Source organism: Anser cygnoides, chromosome 23 (assembly GCF_040182565.1).
Source record: "Anser cygnoides isolate HZ-2024a breed goose chromosome 23, Taihu_goose_T2T_genome, whole genome shotgun sequence".
In the NCBI taxonomy this organism is placed as follows: Eukaryota; Metazoa; Chordata; class Aves; order Anseriformes; family Anatidae; genus Anser; species Anser cygnoides.
The window spans coordinates 4,488,374-4,505,492 of NC_089895.1; the positions used below are offsets into that span (position 1 = coordinate 4,488,374).

At 49.2% G+C, this 17,119-nt stretch overlaps 1 protein-coding gene across 3 annotated transcripts; it reads left to right on the top strand.

Annotated features, from left to right (window-relative positions):
• Positions 1-3,494: 3,494 nt before the first annotated feature.
• Positions 3,495-16,263, top strand: ENO1 (enolase 1). Of its 3 annotated transcripts, none has more exons than XM_048067332.2 (12): positions 3,495-3,612; positions 6,590-6,683; positions 7,860-7,955; positions 10,468-10,526; positions 11,390-11,459; positions 11,672-11,805; positions 11,948-12,170; positions 13,677-13,874; positions 14,111-14,312; positions 14,704-14,812; positions 15,242-15,300; positions 15,798-16,263. In XM_048067332.2, the coding sequence occupies exons 2-12, from the start codon at positions 6,599-6,601 to the stop codon at positions 15,865-15,867; spliced, it is 1,305 nt and encodes a 434-aa protein (XP_047923289.1). In that variant the 5' UTR covers positions 3,495-3,612; positions 6,590-6,598; the 3' UTR covers positions 15,868-16,263. The 3 variants fall into 3 exon arrangements, with proteins under 3 accessions (XP_047923289.1, XP_066838311.1, XP_066838310.1); XM_066982210.1 differs by lacking the exon at positions 3,495-3,612 and adding an exon at positions 3,791-3,814; XM_066982209.1 differs by lacking the exons at positions 3,495-3,612; positions 10,468-10,526 and adding an exon at positions 10,122-10,180.
• The last annotated feature ends 856 nt before the right edge of the window (positions 16,264-17,119 follow it).

Genomic DNA, 17,119 nt, shown 5'->3' on the forward strand with positions numbered 1-17,119 from the left:
TGCTAGCAATGCGTCCAAGCGAGGGGGTGAGGCCTGCTCGGCACGGAGGCACCGCGAGGCCCACAGGCCTCCATGAAGGGGGGTTACTTCACGGTTTGGGCGAGCAGCAATGGCCACAGAGCTTGGCAATTAATATCCAGCTGCATTAAAAGCTTTCGGTTTCCCCTCGGATCACGGTAGCTGTTGCGAAAGGCGCTCTTTGGTAGCAGCAGCCTGCCTCGCGTGTTGGTCCACATCCAAATAAACCTCTACCACCACCTGGAAGTGGATGCGGTGGTTTGCAGGCAGGTTGGCATCTACAGTAGTTAAAAAACAGTATGTATTTTCCCTGTTTCAGCCATTCTATATGTGTTTTTTTTTTTTGATGTTGTCATGGTTGTTGTAGAGTGATGTATTTTAAATATAATCTGTTCAGAGCATTACGTGCCTGACACACTCCTGTGCGCTCCTGGGGGCTGATGATGGATCCACGCCACGTTACACAGCTCCACACAACCCAGTGCCCACAGCATCCCTCCCTCAGACACCGGCAGTCGGTCTAACATTACCCATACCTTCAGCAGCCGTGACACCTCCTTGGGACTGCACAGTCGCCAAGCACCCTTCCAGAGACCACCAGGTACGCAGAACCATGCCTGAGACCCGCTGGGGTTGGAGAACGTCTAAAGGCGGATGGCTTAGATAGTTTCCAGGACACTAACCAGATGGGAGAATTAGGAGAAGAGGAGGAAGCTACAAGCTTTGAGAAAGCCATCAGGTCTGTCAACTCCAGTCATTTCATCATTCCCATGCCTAAAATCTGTGGTGTTCAGTCACACAGAGGCCGCAAGCCAAAAGGGGGCTGAGAAGCTTGGAAAATCAGAGGAAGTTTTGATTGCCTGGAAGAGAACATCCTACAAAGGCATGCAACAATTGTAATAGGTGCCCAGAGACAGCGTTAGTCAGGCTCTGCCGTTACCTTTCCAAGGACCGTTCCTCAAAGCCACCAGGACCTGCAGAGCCCACGGGGAGAAGTGGGAATGTCTCCTGCCTCTGACCTTCCCCGGAGCCCTCGCCGCGGTCAGAAGCCTCCGTCACGAAGCCACTCGTGCTCAGGACTGCTTTTCGGAGGAAACCCGTGGAAATAAGGAACCCGTGGAAAAGGCTGGCTTGCAGGAGCTGCGGGACTGAGCAGAGGTGAGTGGTGCGCAGCCAGCACCAGACACTTGCTCTTCAGCTGTGCTCTGGGGAAGGAAGAGAAATCCCTGCAGCCTTAAGGAAATGCATGCACAGAGCAAAAGCGCACGCCCTGGAAGGCAGCCTGCTCTGCCCCGTGGTTTTTAGGTGTTTTAATGCCCTGGTGAACAAGTCCTGATCTGCAGAGGCTCTGCTCCCCTGGCATCCTTGGTGGTTTGAACCAGCAGCTTCACACCGCTCATGAGTTATTGCAAGCAATGAAACGAGCTGCATGGAGCACACTTTTAATTTTACCATGACCAGCAAAGCACAGGGCACGAGCAGGCCTTGCAATGGAAGGTGGGCTTTGCTTTCTGCTGCTGGCTGGGGGTGCCATGTCCGTGGTTTTTTTCTCCAGCTGCTCCATCAGTGTGCTGCACCGATGTGTTTGTGTGGCTCTCTGGGCTGTCAAACCGGATTACAGCTGCAGCGGCTTTATGCTTCCTGAAACTCTCTGTTCCCAGTGTCTGCCCCATTAGCCACATGCCCCCCTGCCAAAAATTATATTTGAGTATTTGATTAACTGGTAACAAGCCCAGACTCCCACAGGAACTCGTGCCAGCCAGATATCTCATAGCCTCAGGGATGCTCAACTTTTTCTTTAAAGAAAGAGAGGATGAAAAGACACACGAGTGAGCAGGGGCACTCTTCATACCAGCTCGGACTTCTGTTTGATTCCTTGTGGCACAGAACAACTTGAAAAAATCTGCTGACCCAGGGAAGGCTATACCAACACCTGAACAGTGCCAGGCCAGTGCCGCCTCCAGCTACTGCACAAAGGGGATGCTGTGCTAAGCTTGTTGCTTGCACGCTGCTGGGGTCAATTTGCCTGCTTTGCACGGGTTTTGCATTTGCAAGGAAAGAAGGGCCTGGCCACAGGACGAGTGGCAGAGCTCTGTCTTTTGGCAGGGTTTGGGTGCACAGGGGGTGCAGGAGGGTTTGCTTTTCTGCATGCCCCAGGCTAATCACGACCTCTCCTGCTATGTCTTTACTTCCAGAGAGCCCCTGCCATGCTCCGCTGTCAGGCTCAGCTACTGCAATGCTGAATTTCCCTTGCTTTTAGGATTAGGATTCCCTGTGCTCCGGCTCTATTACAACACTCAGCATGATTTTCAAGGCACTTTTACAAAGTCACTCAGGAGCTTTTTTGCAAGGACTTCTACCCTCCTGCACCCAGCACCAGGCAGGATAAGGCCTCGGGGTGGTCAGTTGCTGCTGCCGTGACCCCCAACACAAGGGCAATAACACACAGGTTTGGGGGATCGGCACCCCAAAGAAAGACTTACCTATAAAGCAAGTTAACACCTCACTGCAACGCAGCAGCCTAAATAATTATCAGTGACTAATCTGATGCTTTTTTCTTTGCAGATCACCCGTGGAAAGACTGGAGCTTTTCAGGAGCATGCATCGCAGCACCCATTTGGGAAAATAACGTTGTGGCCAGCTGCTGAGCTCCGATTTTTTTATTTATATATATTTTAGATGCAACGTGGTCTTCAAGCACGTGCCTTGGGGCACCAGTTCCCTTGTGCAGAGCTGAGCTGAAAAGCTTTTGTTCGGAGCTGGTACCCGAGGAGTGGTACCGGTGGCATCAGTGCTCCTGCCGCCGCTTCCCCCCGGAAATCTGAAGGGCCTTCACTTAAAAACCCAATAAAATTTTATTGTACGTGTGACTGATCGTACCCTAATAAAAATTCCCTTCTGCCCAGCCCTCCCCGTGTCCACCACGTGCTGCTGCTTGCTGCTTTTTGTTGCTGCTTGCTGCTTTATTTTTTTTCTGCTTTTTTTTTTTGCATTTTGCTGCTTTTGCCTTTTTTGCTTATTTTTTGCTTTTTGCTGCTTTTCTTTTTTTTTTCTGCTTTTTTTTACATTTTGCTGCTTTTGGGTTTTTTGCTGCTTTTTTGCTCTTTGCTGCTCTTTGCTGCAAAGCTGCAAAGAAAGGGAAGGAATCCCTTGCCTTGCACGCCCGCACAAGCAGAAAAGCCCTGTGGCTGACCTGCAAGGCTCTCCTACAGGAGGACACCAAAACCCCGGGGTCTCGCCCCAAAACTGGGGCTCGTTCCGTTCCCCCCCCGCAGCCCCGCGTGGTTTGCTCCGCGCTTCCCCCCTCCCCGCAGCCCTCAGTGGTTCGCTCCGCGCGGCCCCGCCCCCCTCGCCGCGGGATTTTCCATCCGTCCGCGGCACGTAGCGCACGCGCCCGGCGCCGCCGCTGGCGCGAGGCGGTGCCAGCCAATGGACGAGCGGCTCGGCAGCGCGGCGGCCAATGGGAAGTGGGTGGGCGGCAAAACTGGCGAATGGGGGGCGAGGGGAGGGAGGAGCAGTGGCACGGAGGCTATATAAGGGGGCGGCGGAGGAACGGTCCCTTCCCAGTCAACGGCGGAGCGGAAAGGGTGCGGGGTGAGTGAGGCGGCGGCGGCAGTACCTCACGGGACCCCCCCCCCCCCCCCCCCGCTCCCTCTAAGGGGGTCCCCGGTCTTGTGGGGGCTCGGGCAGCCGCGGCGGGGCCTGGGCAGGGTTTAACGTGGGTGTTTGTATCGTTACACAGCCGCCGGGCCGGGTTTGGGCCTTCCCAGCGGCGGCAGCGGGCGGCGTCCGTCAGGTTCGGGGGGAAATGTTGGGTGTTCGGGGTCAGCGCTGGGAGCTGGGTGCTCTCGGTCCCCCGGCGGGGTTAAATTGTGGCTTTATTGAGGGAGAGCGGGCGGGGAGCAGCCCCCCGTGGCTCACTGCGCACCTCGGGGGGGGGGTGAAGTGGGGGAAAAAATGGATTTTTAGGTGGCTGGTCTCGCGTGGGGCCGCGTGGAGGCTGTGGGTGCCCCGCCGTGCCGCTACACGCTGCTGAGTCACAGGGCTGGGGCTCGGGAGCCTGGCAGGAAGCGGCGGAGTTGGTCACCCGAGCCCCGGGCGGAGGCGAGGCGGTGCGAGGCCTCCTCCATCTTGCTGGAGAAGGAGAGGGAAAGCGGCGCAGCGCGCCCCGGCCTTGTTTCACACGCCGTGCTGCCTGTGCTTCGTGCTGCGGGGCACGGGCGTGAGTTAACACCACGTGGAGCACCGAGGGGGAGAGCAGGAGGTGCCTCTGGTGGTCCACACGTGCCTGGTTTTTAGGTGTGCTTCCCCACTATGTTAGGAGCTGATGCAGTGAAGTCAAGGTCTGAGGTTATTTTTCCAGCGTGGTAATGGTCCGAGACTTAGTCTTACAGCGTATCACTGCTAGCTGTATGAAAACCATGTGGGTAATAAGACCTCTCAACTAACCGGGGTAGTTCTTTCTGGCCAAACTACTGCTGGTTTTTATTCTCTATTCCAACCCTCTTAACACGTGGCTAAGAGAAGTGCGGCTGCAAAATACCTCCTTTGAGTTCAGCTTTTGCATTGCTAGTGCTGTGTTCCCTGCGCGGAGCACAGCATCAGGTAGGAGTGGATTTCTTGGGCCCGAGTTGATAGTGAAGGCAGTTCTCAGATTTGGGAGTGGTGCTGCAGGCTGTAGCTTAGCCTTGCGGTAGGTAACAGCGTGGGCGCCCTTGGGAAGGGCAGGGAGCTGGTGTGCGTGGCTCCTCACCCAAAAGGAGACACTGACCTTGCCAGCAGACTAGCACAAAACAGGGTTTGAGGCAGTACGTGCATAAAATACCCCGCTCGTATTTGCTTGTGTTTGGCTTGCTCCATCACAAAGTACAAAGGTCTGGGGCAGGCAGTGCTACTGATGAGCTCTTTTCAAGCTTGTGTACAGTTAGCACTTCCACAGCCAGACCTGTGCAGGGGCAGCTCTTGCTTTAGAGCTGAGCTGTCTGCAGAGAGGGAGGCAGAACACTCCTCGCTCAGCCTGTGAGGAGCTAAACGCCATCAGGTTTAGGAATTACTCAGTGGGAAAACTGTTTCTCGAACACAGAAGGGAGGGGGCTTGCAAAATGAGCCAAGAGAAGTGTGAGGAATTTCTGGAACAGTGTAGTGCTGTGAAATGCCTCCCCCTAAAGAAAAGGGGAGGGACTGTGGGGGAGGTCGTTTGTCAAGGACACTTGGGTAGTGTCAGACCTGGGGTACGGATGGAAGCTCCAGCAGTGTGTGCTGCTGGAGTGACCCCTGTATGAAGGTGAGGAAACATGACTGCATTGTGCTAAGCCTTCCTAGGGAGCTGCCTGTGCTCTCAGAGTAGTGCAGCTCATGCTTTGTAGCAAATCTGTGGCTCTGAAAAGGAAAGTGAGGCGTAAGTGCCAGCCTAAAAAGCTGTGAAAGCCCTCTTCAGATAAACTGAAGGCTGTTCATACTGGGCGTTGCTTGGAGCAAGTGCAGAGATGTCTGCGTGGATGGGACTGATAACGGGGGAGTTGCAGGGATTTATTGCGAGCTTGTGTATTCCCCAATTAAAGCAGCGGCAGCACGGAGGCCAGGTTGAACTGGCTTACTCTGCTTCTTGTGGCAGTCATATCATCTGTCAGCACGTGGGTCTTACAGTAAAGCAGATGATACCTAAAATACATGAACTGCCTTGCGTGATCTGCTGCGAAGAGGCACTTTGAATCCAAGGGGGCGAACAAATGGCTGCCCGAGCCTTTAACGTGGGGAGAGGACTTTGCAGCGCAGCAGGAATGAGGGTAGGAAGCTGGCCCTGTGCAAGCAGCAGGCTTTCTGAGAGGCTCTCATCGGAACTTCTCAGTAATGAGTGATTCGTGGCCGTTCCCGTATGCAGGGTTTCCACCCACACGGGCTTGCCAGAAGCCAGCTTCCAGATGGTTCTGCTTCTGAGGCTGAGCTCGCTTCTCTGCGGATGAACTAGTTTGGTGCTAGTCCATGGCTTACAGGCATTTGTCTGACTTGATTTTTAAAATGTAGCTGAGCTTACATAAGGCGTTCCTTACTGCACTTTTATTAAGTAAAAATATATAGGTGGGGGGGAGGGAGGGTGGCATTCAAAGGACTGTGGTGACTTTTTCTTCTCTTTAAGAGGAAAGGCTATTCCTGTAGATGTTCTTCTCAAGAAAGGGCATAACTTGCTGCTTAGTTAGAGCTGTGGCCGTCTGTTGCTATTTCAAGATAGGTTACATTCGGCTCTGAACAGCTGCTGTGCATACTAAGAGCTGTTGCCCTCGAGTCTTTTATCAAAAAGAATTCTAACTAGCTGCAGAAATTTCCTGTGTTGGGATTACTTGGCTGCTTTTATATGGTAAGCGGTGGCATTTCTTTAAGACTCTGGAAACAAGGCTTCTGCTTTTTGATGGCTCTTCCTGCCCAGGTTGAGATTCCTGTCCTCCTAATGAGAGACTCCAATCAAGTATTAAAAGTTTTCCTATTTGAAATAGTGTGAAGTGAAGTTTCTGACCTGTTCTCATAACTACAGATGATGCTGCAGAATATAAATTAATACTGCACTCTTTTTCAGGTGTTCAAGATGTCCATTCTCAAGATCCATGCCCGTGAAATCTTTGATTCCCGTGGGAATCCCACTGTTGAGGTAGACCTCTACACCAACAAAGGTGAGTCCTTAGCTCTAAATCGTTTTGGTTTCTGTTCCAGACAGAACTGGAGAGGCAGTTTCACAATGGAATGATTTTTAAGTGTGCTGCTTTTTGCAGTCTAAACTGTAAAAGTATTAATCCAAACAGTGCAACGTGCCTTCTTTCCCTTGTCCTGAGCTCAAACTGGGATAGCACTGGCATACTCGGGGTTAACAAGGCCTTGGTTCCTGTTCTTAAGTAACTGCTAATTGACTTAGTTTTTCTGTGATCACGAAACCCTGTATGACTGCACTTGAGGAAGCTGAATTTCTCAAGCGGTCGCTTTGTGTAATCAAACAGTCCTCTGCTGCAGAGCTGAATCCTGGGTAGGGGTTTCTTCTCTGCATAGGTAATCAGGCATGACTGAACAACTTGTCTAATTGGGTTTTCCCATATAACATCTTACATTTCTAATTTTTGTAGGACTTTCCTTTGGTTTTTGTTAGTTGTTCATCCCATATCTGATGGGATCTGACAAAGGCATTGTACAAACACATACCAGTGTGGTTTGGTGGAATGAGCACACACAATAGCTGTCATACACTAACTAAATAGCTGATCTTTCTGCCTCAGAAGATTAATGCAGTCATTTAATGAGATTGCCCCCACTAAGCTCTTTGCTGTCGTGAGATAAGGGAAAGGCTGGAGATTGAAGTTGGCATCTTGAACCACAGGCAGCGTACCAATTTGTTCTTAAAGTTCAGCACCCTTGACTGGAAAAATGGGTTGTCCAAAGGGCTCAGAGCTCAGATGGACAAAACAGGCCTCTGAATTGTCCCTTGTGTGCCTTTACCTTGCAAGAACCTAGAAGCTCACCTGCTAGATAAATGGGGCTGAAAAGCAGATGCACTGAATAAAGCTACCTTTTAGGAAGGAGAATGGATGGCTTTCCAAGCTTACACTTGAAATGTGGATTGGAAGAGAGGCATATTCCTGTGAGCGAGTCAAAACCTGCTGTAGGGAGATGCTGCTGTGTTGGTGACACTGTAATGGAGCAAACAGCTCACTCAGGGTCACTAAGTGACCAGAGGTTTGGTTTAGAGCTTACCTCTCCCATCTCTAGGGGTGGAAGTATGTGGTAGGCTGGGGTTGTGTGAGCGGGGAATGCTTTGCAGGTTAGAATGTGCTAAGAGAATTCTTTTTCTGTTTAAACAGGTCTGTTCAGAGCTGCTGTTCCCAGCGGTGCCTCAACTGGAATTTATGAAGCTCTGGAACTTCGTGATAATGACAAGACACGCTACATGGGGAAAGGTAAACCTGAGATTCGGTGCCTGGCTTCTTAACAGTGGCTGTGTCTCTGCAGATGGCTATGCTAGTTAGCGTTAGAGGAGACATGGGCTTTTTTTTTACTGCCTCCCGTAGTCTGTACAAGGCGTGGCAATTAAACAGAAGGGGTGAAGGTGAACAGTGAAATGGTAGTGCCCTACCCACGTGTAAGCTGTGTGGTGGTGGAGGTGCGGCACGCTGCTGGGTTTTCCAAGGGACACTGAGGAGAGGGACTGCCTCCAGCATCGCATTGTGTGCGGGGCTCAGGCACGCCGGCTGGCTGACCCTGTCCTAGTGCAGTGTGCTGAAACACGCTTTGTTATTCCACTTCTGTTGCCCTGTACGTGGTGCATGTGAGAGTAGGGTGTCCTAAGAGCATCTGAACTACCTGTTCCAAAAGGCTTGGTGATGCTGCAGCTAGTCACAAGATCTCTCTTGTAGCCCAAATTTGTCCAAGAACTATTAAGTGCATCTGCTGTGGCACTGTACGCTGCTCAGCTCACAGCATGTTAAGTCCTGAGCTTGAGGTTTATGCCAGCTGCTGACCACAGGTAACATGCAACTACACTAGTAGCAGTCACTGAAATGTTTTCATTTCAGGCTGCATTGTAGCTAAAGGCACTTGGTCTTTGTCTTTCATTGCAGATGGTCCTAATACGTAAGTTTGTGTTAGTGGCATACTATCTTAATTGTCTGTGGACTGATTCTAAGTCCTGAAAGGCAACTTGGCAGTAGTCATGAGACTGGCTTGGAAACAAGCATGGAAGAAAATGAATAGCCGCATACAAGATGCCATTAACTAATAAACACCCTAATAGCAATTCTTAAAACTACTCTGGGAGCTTGGACAGTAGGTCCAAGAGCTTTTTAACTTGCTGCTGTAAAACCACTGGTGGCGCTTTCCAAGTACGCGCGATCAATTCACCTTTCAGCTGAGAGAAGCAATTTTGTCAGTACTCCAAACTTTTGTCAGTCAGATGAAAGGAAGCTGAAATATTTTGTGCCTATTGAGAAAGTGGTCAGAGTGGATAGCTGCTGAACTGAACTTGCAGAGAGAGCCATGTCTGAGAAAATTCACGGTGGTTATTACTTCGATACAAAATAAACCTCAGATTACTCAGTATCCCAAAGAACAGAAGATCTTAGGCTATCCACTTAGGGCGCTTTTCCTTGAGAAGAGTAAAAGTGTTCTTAGCTCTGTGTGCTAAATAGGTTTGTGTGCTTAGACCTGCGAAGTCTGATCCTGTAGACAGTTAACCGGACAGTAGCCTAAGCTTCTGCAACAGGCTATTACAGCTGAAGGTTTTTATCACCCAGCAAATAACATGAGTCAAAAAAATCACCGCATGGGATGAGTTGCAGATAGCTGGAAGGCCTTTTGTAATTTAAATCTGCTGACTTAGACTATTTGAAAGGCAATTAATGTGGTTCAGGGTGCACTTAATTAGCATTCACCAGGTTCTGAAGCCTAGGTCTTGGGAGACATTTAAAAGCTCTGCAGGGATGACAGCATTCCTGAGGCTAATGGTGTAGCTGGCTAATGATGGCCTCTGCTGATGGGGAAGAAGCGAGTTCTTAGTGCAGCTCCTGGTTTACCTGGTGGTGGGCCACACAGATTAAACAGGGCGCTGTGTTCACACGCATTTCCCTATGTGAGGCAACATTCAACTTGAACACATGCGTCCAGGTACGGGGCAGCGTGTAGGCTTTTTGCACTATATTGAGTGTCAAACATACTCTAAGGTGATGCTTTAGTAGTGTTACAGAATGACAGCGTAGTGAAATGCCAGAGCTGCTGCATGCTTAACTAGCAGGGAAGCCTTTTTCTTTCCCCCTACTCATCCATTCTATGAGCAGATAGAAGTAGCATATCCTAAAACCTTTATTCAGCCACTAAAGGTTTGGGTCCACAGTTTTGCAGCATGAAACCAGGGTGGAAAGAACAAACACAGCCTGGCTGGCAGCTGCACAATTTTTCTCTACCCTTTGAACCCTTTTGTTTCTGGTCTACAGCTCAGTATCAGACACTTGCTAACCCGTAGGTCTGTTGCCCTACTTGTGTCCTTTTCTTGTCCTTGCATGACTGATTTTGTCTTTGGCTGTGAGCCTTCATCTCTTCCTTGATTCTCTTGTCCATTTCGCTTCTGTCAGGTGTATCCAGAGCTGTTAAATATGTTAACGAGTTCCTGGCGACAGCATTGTGTACACAGGTAATGGATGTGCTTTCAGTGCAACCTTGTCACTTGGACAAACTTCTCCAGTGCATGGTCTTGCAAACTAACATTGCAGCAGGCATTCCTAGATGATGCTTATTTCATGCAACTTCCACTCAGCTGGGACAGGGTCTGTAAGTGTTCAGATCTAGCAGTAAGCTCAGGTTGGATTGGGGTTTGAGTAGCATGAGGTGGTATTTTTGAGGTTTAGTTGTTACTGAGATCTACTAATGCCTGCGTAACAAGTGTGGTTGACCAGTGTCTGATTTGCTTGTTCCTTCCAGGTGTCTCAAAAGCTGTTGAGCACGTCAATAAAACAATTGCACCCGCACTGATTAGCAAGGTAGGAGTGATCTGTCTTCTGCTAACATCAGCTAATGCCAGTCCAGTGCATCCTAGCTGATGTTTGTCTCTAGAGACAGTTACAGGAACCGTGTTACGTGGGGGATGCTAGCATGTGTACCGGAGTGCATGAGAACAAACTGACTTACAGTAATTGCTTCCCTTAATGACTGCGTATCTAACACTTAATCAAAACAGTCTCCAGCAGCCTTAAGCACCTGGGAACCTCAGTGGAATGCAGCTAAGATGCAAGCTGCCTTATGCTTAAAAGGGTGGCTGAATGGTAGGGGGGGACTGGCTAATCTGGGGGGAATCTTAGGGGAACATTAGGTAAGTTGGCTTGAGTGAGATTCCTGTGCCATCCGTGGGCACTGAGCACTAGAAAGGATGGGGCAAGGCAGTGATAATACCTAAAGTGACGGCACATTCTTAGCCATGATTGCAAACATTGTGTGCTGAGCTATAAATGGGTTTGTGATCTGAGCATGCTGGTTGTCTTGAAGCTTGAAGTGAAGGAGCAGGGGGTGTAAATTGGAGCTTTCTTCCATGTCAGGCTGAGAGCAGCGTAACTGGCCCCATAGTCAGGGAGCTAAAGGACGTGGCAGCCTTACAGCTCTGTCCGAATGTCTTCTGTCTGAAGAACAAAACAAGCTTTTGGTGTGCCCAACTTACGTCAGCCTTGGGGAAGTGACCAGAAGATGCTGCTGTTTGATAATGGCCAGAAGTAGTCGGCTCTGCTGTTGGGTAGTTGAGTTGCACTTAAGCAATTCCTGGTGCCTGCCAGCGAAATAAAGATGCAGTGGGTAGGTGAGAGTTCTTAGAGCCATGTTTTGCTTCATCAACGTTTTGCTTCTTTCTCTGCAGAATGTCAATGTAGTGGAGCAAGAAAAGATTGACAAACTGATGCTGGACATGGATGGATCGGAGAACAAATGTAAGTGGGCTCTGTTGTGGTAGGCACGAAGAGATAAAGGTTGTTTTTACAGAAGTCTTGTTTACCTTATCAGAAACACTGTGTACTGCAAACAGTGTGCAGCGCACGGCTTAGGCTGTGCGCTTACATAACTGAGACCATAATAGTGCTGGTACTGCTGAATCTCTTCAGGAAAATTCAGCATTTCTGTAAACAACTTCTTCCTATTTCAGCTAAATTTGGTGCCAATGCCATCTTGGGTGTATCTCTGGCTGTATGCAAAGCTGGTGCTGCTGAAAAGGGTGTCCCCTTGTACCGTCACATTGCTGACCTCGCTGGAAACCCAGAAGTCATCCTGCCTGTTCCTGTAAGTCTCCTGATAAGGCTAGCTTGATCTGGCCAGGTGCTTCACAATGTATCCTGGTCTCGGATCAAGCTTTCTTGATAGCGGAGTGTCTCTTGCTGTTGTCCGCCTACACTGAAACACTTCTCTTTCTGGTTACTCCAAGGCTTTCAACGTGATCAACGGCGGCTCCCATGCTGGCAATAAGCTGGCTATGCAGGAGTTCATGATCCTCCCTGTGGGTGCTGACAGTTTCAAGGAGGCGATGCGCATTGGTGCAGAGGTCTATCACAACCTAAAGAACGTCATCAAGGAGAAGTATGGGAAGGATGCAACCAACGTGGGTGATGAGGGTGGCTTTGCCCCCAACATCCTTGAAAACAAAGAAGGTAAAAATAAGCTTAGTGGGGTGGGAGGTATAACTGATCACCTGTTTCTTTGCTCTCCTTCTGTCCTGACAAGCTTTCTAAGATCCTGTTGTGATGCGGTGCAGTGTAGAGCTACTCTCCTCGAAATCAATTTATGTAGCTTGACGGGATAGCTTTCACTTCAGTGCCTCATCAGTACTTTGCTTCTGAACCGCTCTGAGGGAATCTTACCACCTGCCAGTTAAAGGGGTGGTCTGGGCATGTCTATGCATCTTGGGCTTCCTAGAAGTCAGCGGTCGAAGTTTAGTGGACTTATTTTTCTGCTGACAAAGGAAGAAAACAGTTTGCACTGTGCCTGCTGATGTGTGGGAGTGCGTGTGGGCCAGCCTGGGACACAGAGGCACTTGCTGTCTCCACAGCCCAACAGTTCTGTTCAGAAGGCTGCAGGGGAAGGGGGGCACAGTCTGTCTTGTGGAAAGTGAAATGCTTGTTCCTACAAAAATGATCTGTACCCAGAAGGGCTGTTTTATGGCCTTTTTGTGCAGAAATGGAGCTGGTAATAAGCCAGTACAGTGCTACACTCAGGTTGCTTGCATCCTTGAAAGCAGCTAGTTACAGTATTGTTGAAGTTGGCCTCTGAACTGAAGCTGCCTTTTCTGATACTGAGGCTAGTATCTTTTCTGATAATGAGCCAGCAGTGGAAATCCACGTGTTCCCTGTATCCCACGGTTAAATGCAGATTTTGCTAGGTCTGTACCCCGAGACATCAACGGAGATGACCTTGGGTGACTATTACAGTCCGAGGAATCTGTGTTGCTGGTAGCAGCTGCTCTTGCAGTTTGTACAACATGAGCATCTTTAAAAAAACACTTTATGTAAGCTTCCTACTGTAAATAGCCTGGCTGACCTGGCTGGTTGGCTTGGAGTCAAGGATGCTTGAGGGAGTCTTCCTGGCTGTGAACGGACTGAGTTTCCTTGTTCGGACTCTGCCAAACAGTAGCATAGTGGGTAGTATCCCAAGACTCCTACTGAGCAGTTAAATTCTCTCTTCTCTAAATAAACGTGCAAGAGGAGAACAGGTAGATGGAAAGAGAGGGTGTCTTGTGCAGTAGCAGGTTGTGTATCATTGCATGTCAGGATTTTGGTGTTCACTTCTGTCATGGTCAGCACCTGATCTGGAGCTGAAAGGGATTGATGTGTGGTCACTTTCCTGCCCGTGTTCATAAAGCAGCAAGAAGTTGTAGTATCACCTTGTCTCAAGCTTGCTGGCTGACCTGTAGTCCTGCCTGAAGAGATCAGAAATGCCATAGAGGTGTCTCAGGGGTATTACAATCCAAAAGCAGTATTGAAGTAGTAGACTGTTTAAATTAGTGTAGAAGCTGCAGCGTTAACATTTTGTGTGGCCTTTGGGCTTTCTATAGGGGGTAACGGAGATTCCTGGCCGAGTGAATATACTGTTGTTGGTAACTGATTAGCTTCGTGTTGAGGTGTTGAGCAGGAACTCACCAATGCCTAACTGTGTTTCAGCCCTGGAGCTGCTGAAGACTGCCATCGGTAAGGCTGGCTACTCTGACAAGGTTGTCATTGGCATGGATGTGGCTGCCTCAGAGTTCTACCGTGATGGAAAGTACGACCTGGACTTCAAATCCCCCGATGATCCCAGCAGATACATTTCTCCTGACCAGCTGGCTGACCTGTACAAGGGCTTTGTGAAGAACTACCCAGGTAAGTCCTTCAACCAGGAAGCAAAATAGTTGTGGAGAAATAGGGGTTGATTGAAATAATTTAGGATGCAGCCTCCCTTGTCTGCAGATCACAAGCAGAACAAACCAGCTTTCTAGGAGTTGTAGCCATGTTTTTTTGGGGTGGGTAATGCTTGTTTGAAAGCAGGGTTAGCAACGTGCTGCAGGCCTGACCTTTCATGGTGGTATTTTGTTAAATCTCCTTCTGTCTTCCTCTAGTGGTGTCCATCGAGGACCCATTTGACCAGGATGACTGGGCTGCCTGGAAGAAGTTCACTGGCAGCGTTGGCATCCAAGTGGTTGGTGATGATCTGACTGTGACCAACCCGAAGCGTATTGCCAAGGCAGTGGAGGAGAAATCCTGCAACTGCCTCCTCCTCAAGGTCAACCAGATCGGATCGGTGACAGAGTCCCTACAAGCGTAAGTTGTTCTCCCTTCTTAGCCATGTCACGGAGGGGGATCCTTGAGTGCATGAGAGGGGGACTGTGTAATTGAGGGGGATGAACGTAGAGAACAGTGCAATAGAAATCTGATCGGACATTAGTGAGGCGACTAAAAGGTAACTCATAGAGGCTATTGGCAAGCAAGCCTGTACCTTCATGGCCTTGAAGTCACATGGGCGCGTCGAACACTGCTTAAGCATGTGTAAAAGCAGCTTGTTATCACTGTTTTCACGTGATTCTAGCCCTGACATACCAAAGGGCAGTTCTGTCTTGCCAAAGCAGAGAATACCTGGTGCTTGGCAGCAGCATTAGAGCGAAGGTCGCTATGCAAATAGGGTGGTGTGACGCTTTGCCTGTCTTTCTTCCAGCTGCAAGCTTGCCCAGTCCAATGGCTGGGGCGTGATGGTGAGTCACCGCTCTGGAGAAACAGAAGATACCTTCATTGCTGACCTGGTGGTCGGCCTCTGCACTGGTCAGGTTGGTGTCTGTACCTGCTGTAGTTCGCTTCCTTGTCTGATTAGACAGTGCCATGGTGCATAGCAGGTGGGGTCTGCTGTGACTTAAGGCATGAAGACTTCCTGCTCCTATGTACAGGAAGCTGATCTGCCTAATGGGACTGTGACATGGGAGCATGTTATCTTGTGTAAACTCACCTTTAGCCATCAATTAAACTTCTGAAAGTGAACTCCATTGGGTGTGTCAGGATTTGATACGGAAGCTGTTCCAAAGTGAACATTCCTTATTGCTCCTGAGCACTATCATGTTTGAGTGTACGGGTATTCAAAGCCTGGTGCTGAAATCAAGCTTGTAATTGCGCTTATTACTCTAAATAGAGTAGTTTTGTAATTGCATTCATGGCCTTACTTCTGCTATAGTTCCTGACCAACCTTCTGATTTCCCTTCCAGATCAAAACTGGTGCCCCCTGCCGATCTGAGCGCCTAGCCAAGTACAACCAGCTGCTGAGGTGAGACTTGAGATGGGCAAAGGGATAAGGGCTAGGCCTGACATAAAATGGATGCTCCACTAATGCATTCAGGGCACAGCTTGCTCTTCTGTGCAGCTTAAGGACAAACTGATGCTAGTAGAAATGCTTTTGGGCTGGTGCCCTGCCTGCAGAGCTGGCAGTGGGATGAATGATGAGTTGAATGGGTTATGGTCATAATGGAGACACAAAAGGGGAGCCTCGCACAGTGTTCAGTGACGTTGTCTCTGTGAAGTTGTCCTTCTGACTGCATGATGCAGTTGCCTTGGGCAAGCGTTTCAAATGTCTGAGCAGAGTTGGGTAAGGTGAGGGTTACTGACCAGGGCAGCTAAATGTGTGATTGTTCAAGTTGCTTGGGGAAACTGACTGGTGACCCTGATGGTACCCTCAGTGCCTCTTAGATCAGGTGGTTTGGTGTAAGGTCAGCGGCTGTGCCAATGCAGTTCTGCTCACTCAGCTTTTTCTTCCCTTGTCTTCAGAATTGAAGAGGAGCTTGGCAGCAAGGCCCGCTTTGCTGGAAGAAACTTCAGGAACCCTCGCATCAACTAAGCTGCGTGGATCAGACACCCCTGTTCTGGTTTAAAGCACTAGTCACCTACTTAGATCACAATTACCCGTATTAGAAAGATGAGGGCAGCTGAAGGAAAAAGACCGGTTTGCAGGTCCTCTCCCTCCCTAGATGACTCCTTCACCTAGTGTTTCCACCAGCTCTGATCTGTTACTTGTAACAATCTGCTTTTGTAGAACAATCCCAGTGAGGTTTTGTGTTAAACATGCTCCGGAACCATGACCCGTTGACGCTGGGCATAAGCAATTCCCTTCTCTGCCTGTCTGGTCTTTGATGTTTGGAGCTGTTTGACTTGCAGGACAGCAAGAGGTACCTACAAACAGAGATAGTAGTGTTTTTACATGTGATAAATAAAAAGCATCAAACAACCCAACAAAGTGTGGCTTTGAGTTGCTTTGGGGGGGGTGAGGAAGAGGGGTACCTGTGTCTGCATAAGTGTGTCCTGTTTCAGGGTGCAGAGTGAGAGTTGGACTAATCACTGTGCTTTGGGGGTGGACTTAAATTGCTTTGTGACAAATACACGAATAATTAGCTGTAAGTACGTGCCTGCAATCAAAAAGTGGCCTTCAAGGATGTTTTTTGTGAAGGTGGGATGAGACATAGGTTTTGAACTATGAGATCAGTTACAATCCCTGAGGGAAAGAGAGAAGCTCAGGGCCTCCTTAATTCAGCAAAGGTAAGCTGTGTCTGGGCGAGTGCTGTGATTGTTTATCGTAGACCATTGCAGATCTCTGCTCTGTCTTTTTATAGCATTACTGGGGGGGGGGAAGCAGTGCTGGCCTTGGTGTATAGCAAGAAGCTGACAGTTAACCATCTTGAAGGTAATTTGCAGCCTCCCTCTTGATCTGCTGCTGCTATATGGTGTACTTCAACAGGACGTGAGCTGTGGGACAGTACTGCTCCCAAACCCTTCTGCTCGGAAGAGGAAACTCAGGGGAAGCCCCTGAAATCTGTTGTAACAGCGATTCTAGGAGGCTGTGATATTTTTCATAGAGACTTTTATGTAACAGCGCAGGGAACCCTGGTATGAGTGGGATGCCATGTTGAATTAAAACCAAAACCTTAATTAAAAACTGCTGTATTTGTTTTATCATCACTAATAGCACTCTTAATACAAGGTGTAATTGAAAGTTGCTCTGATAGCTGCACTTAATTTTTGCCCTATTAGTAACCAGGTACTGTATTTCACAGAGGGGGAAGAAGAGACTTCAGGGGCTTTCCAGCTGTGTGAGA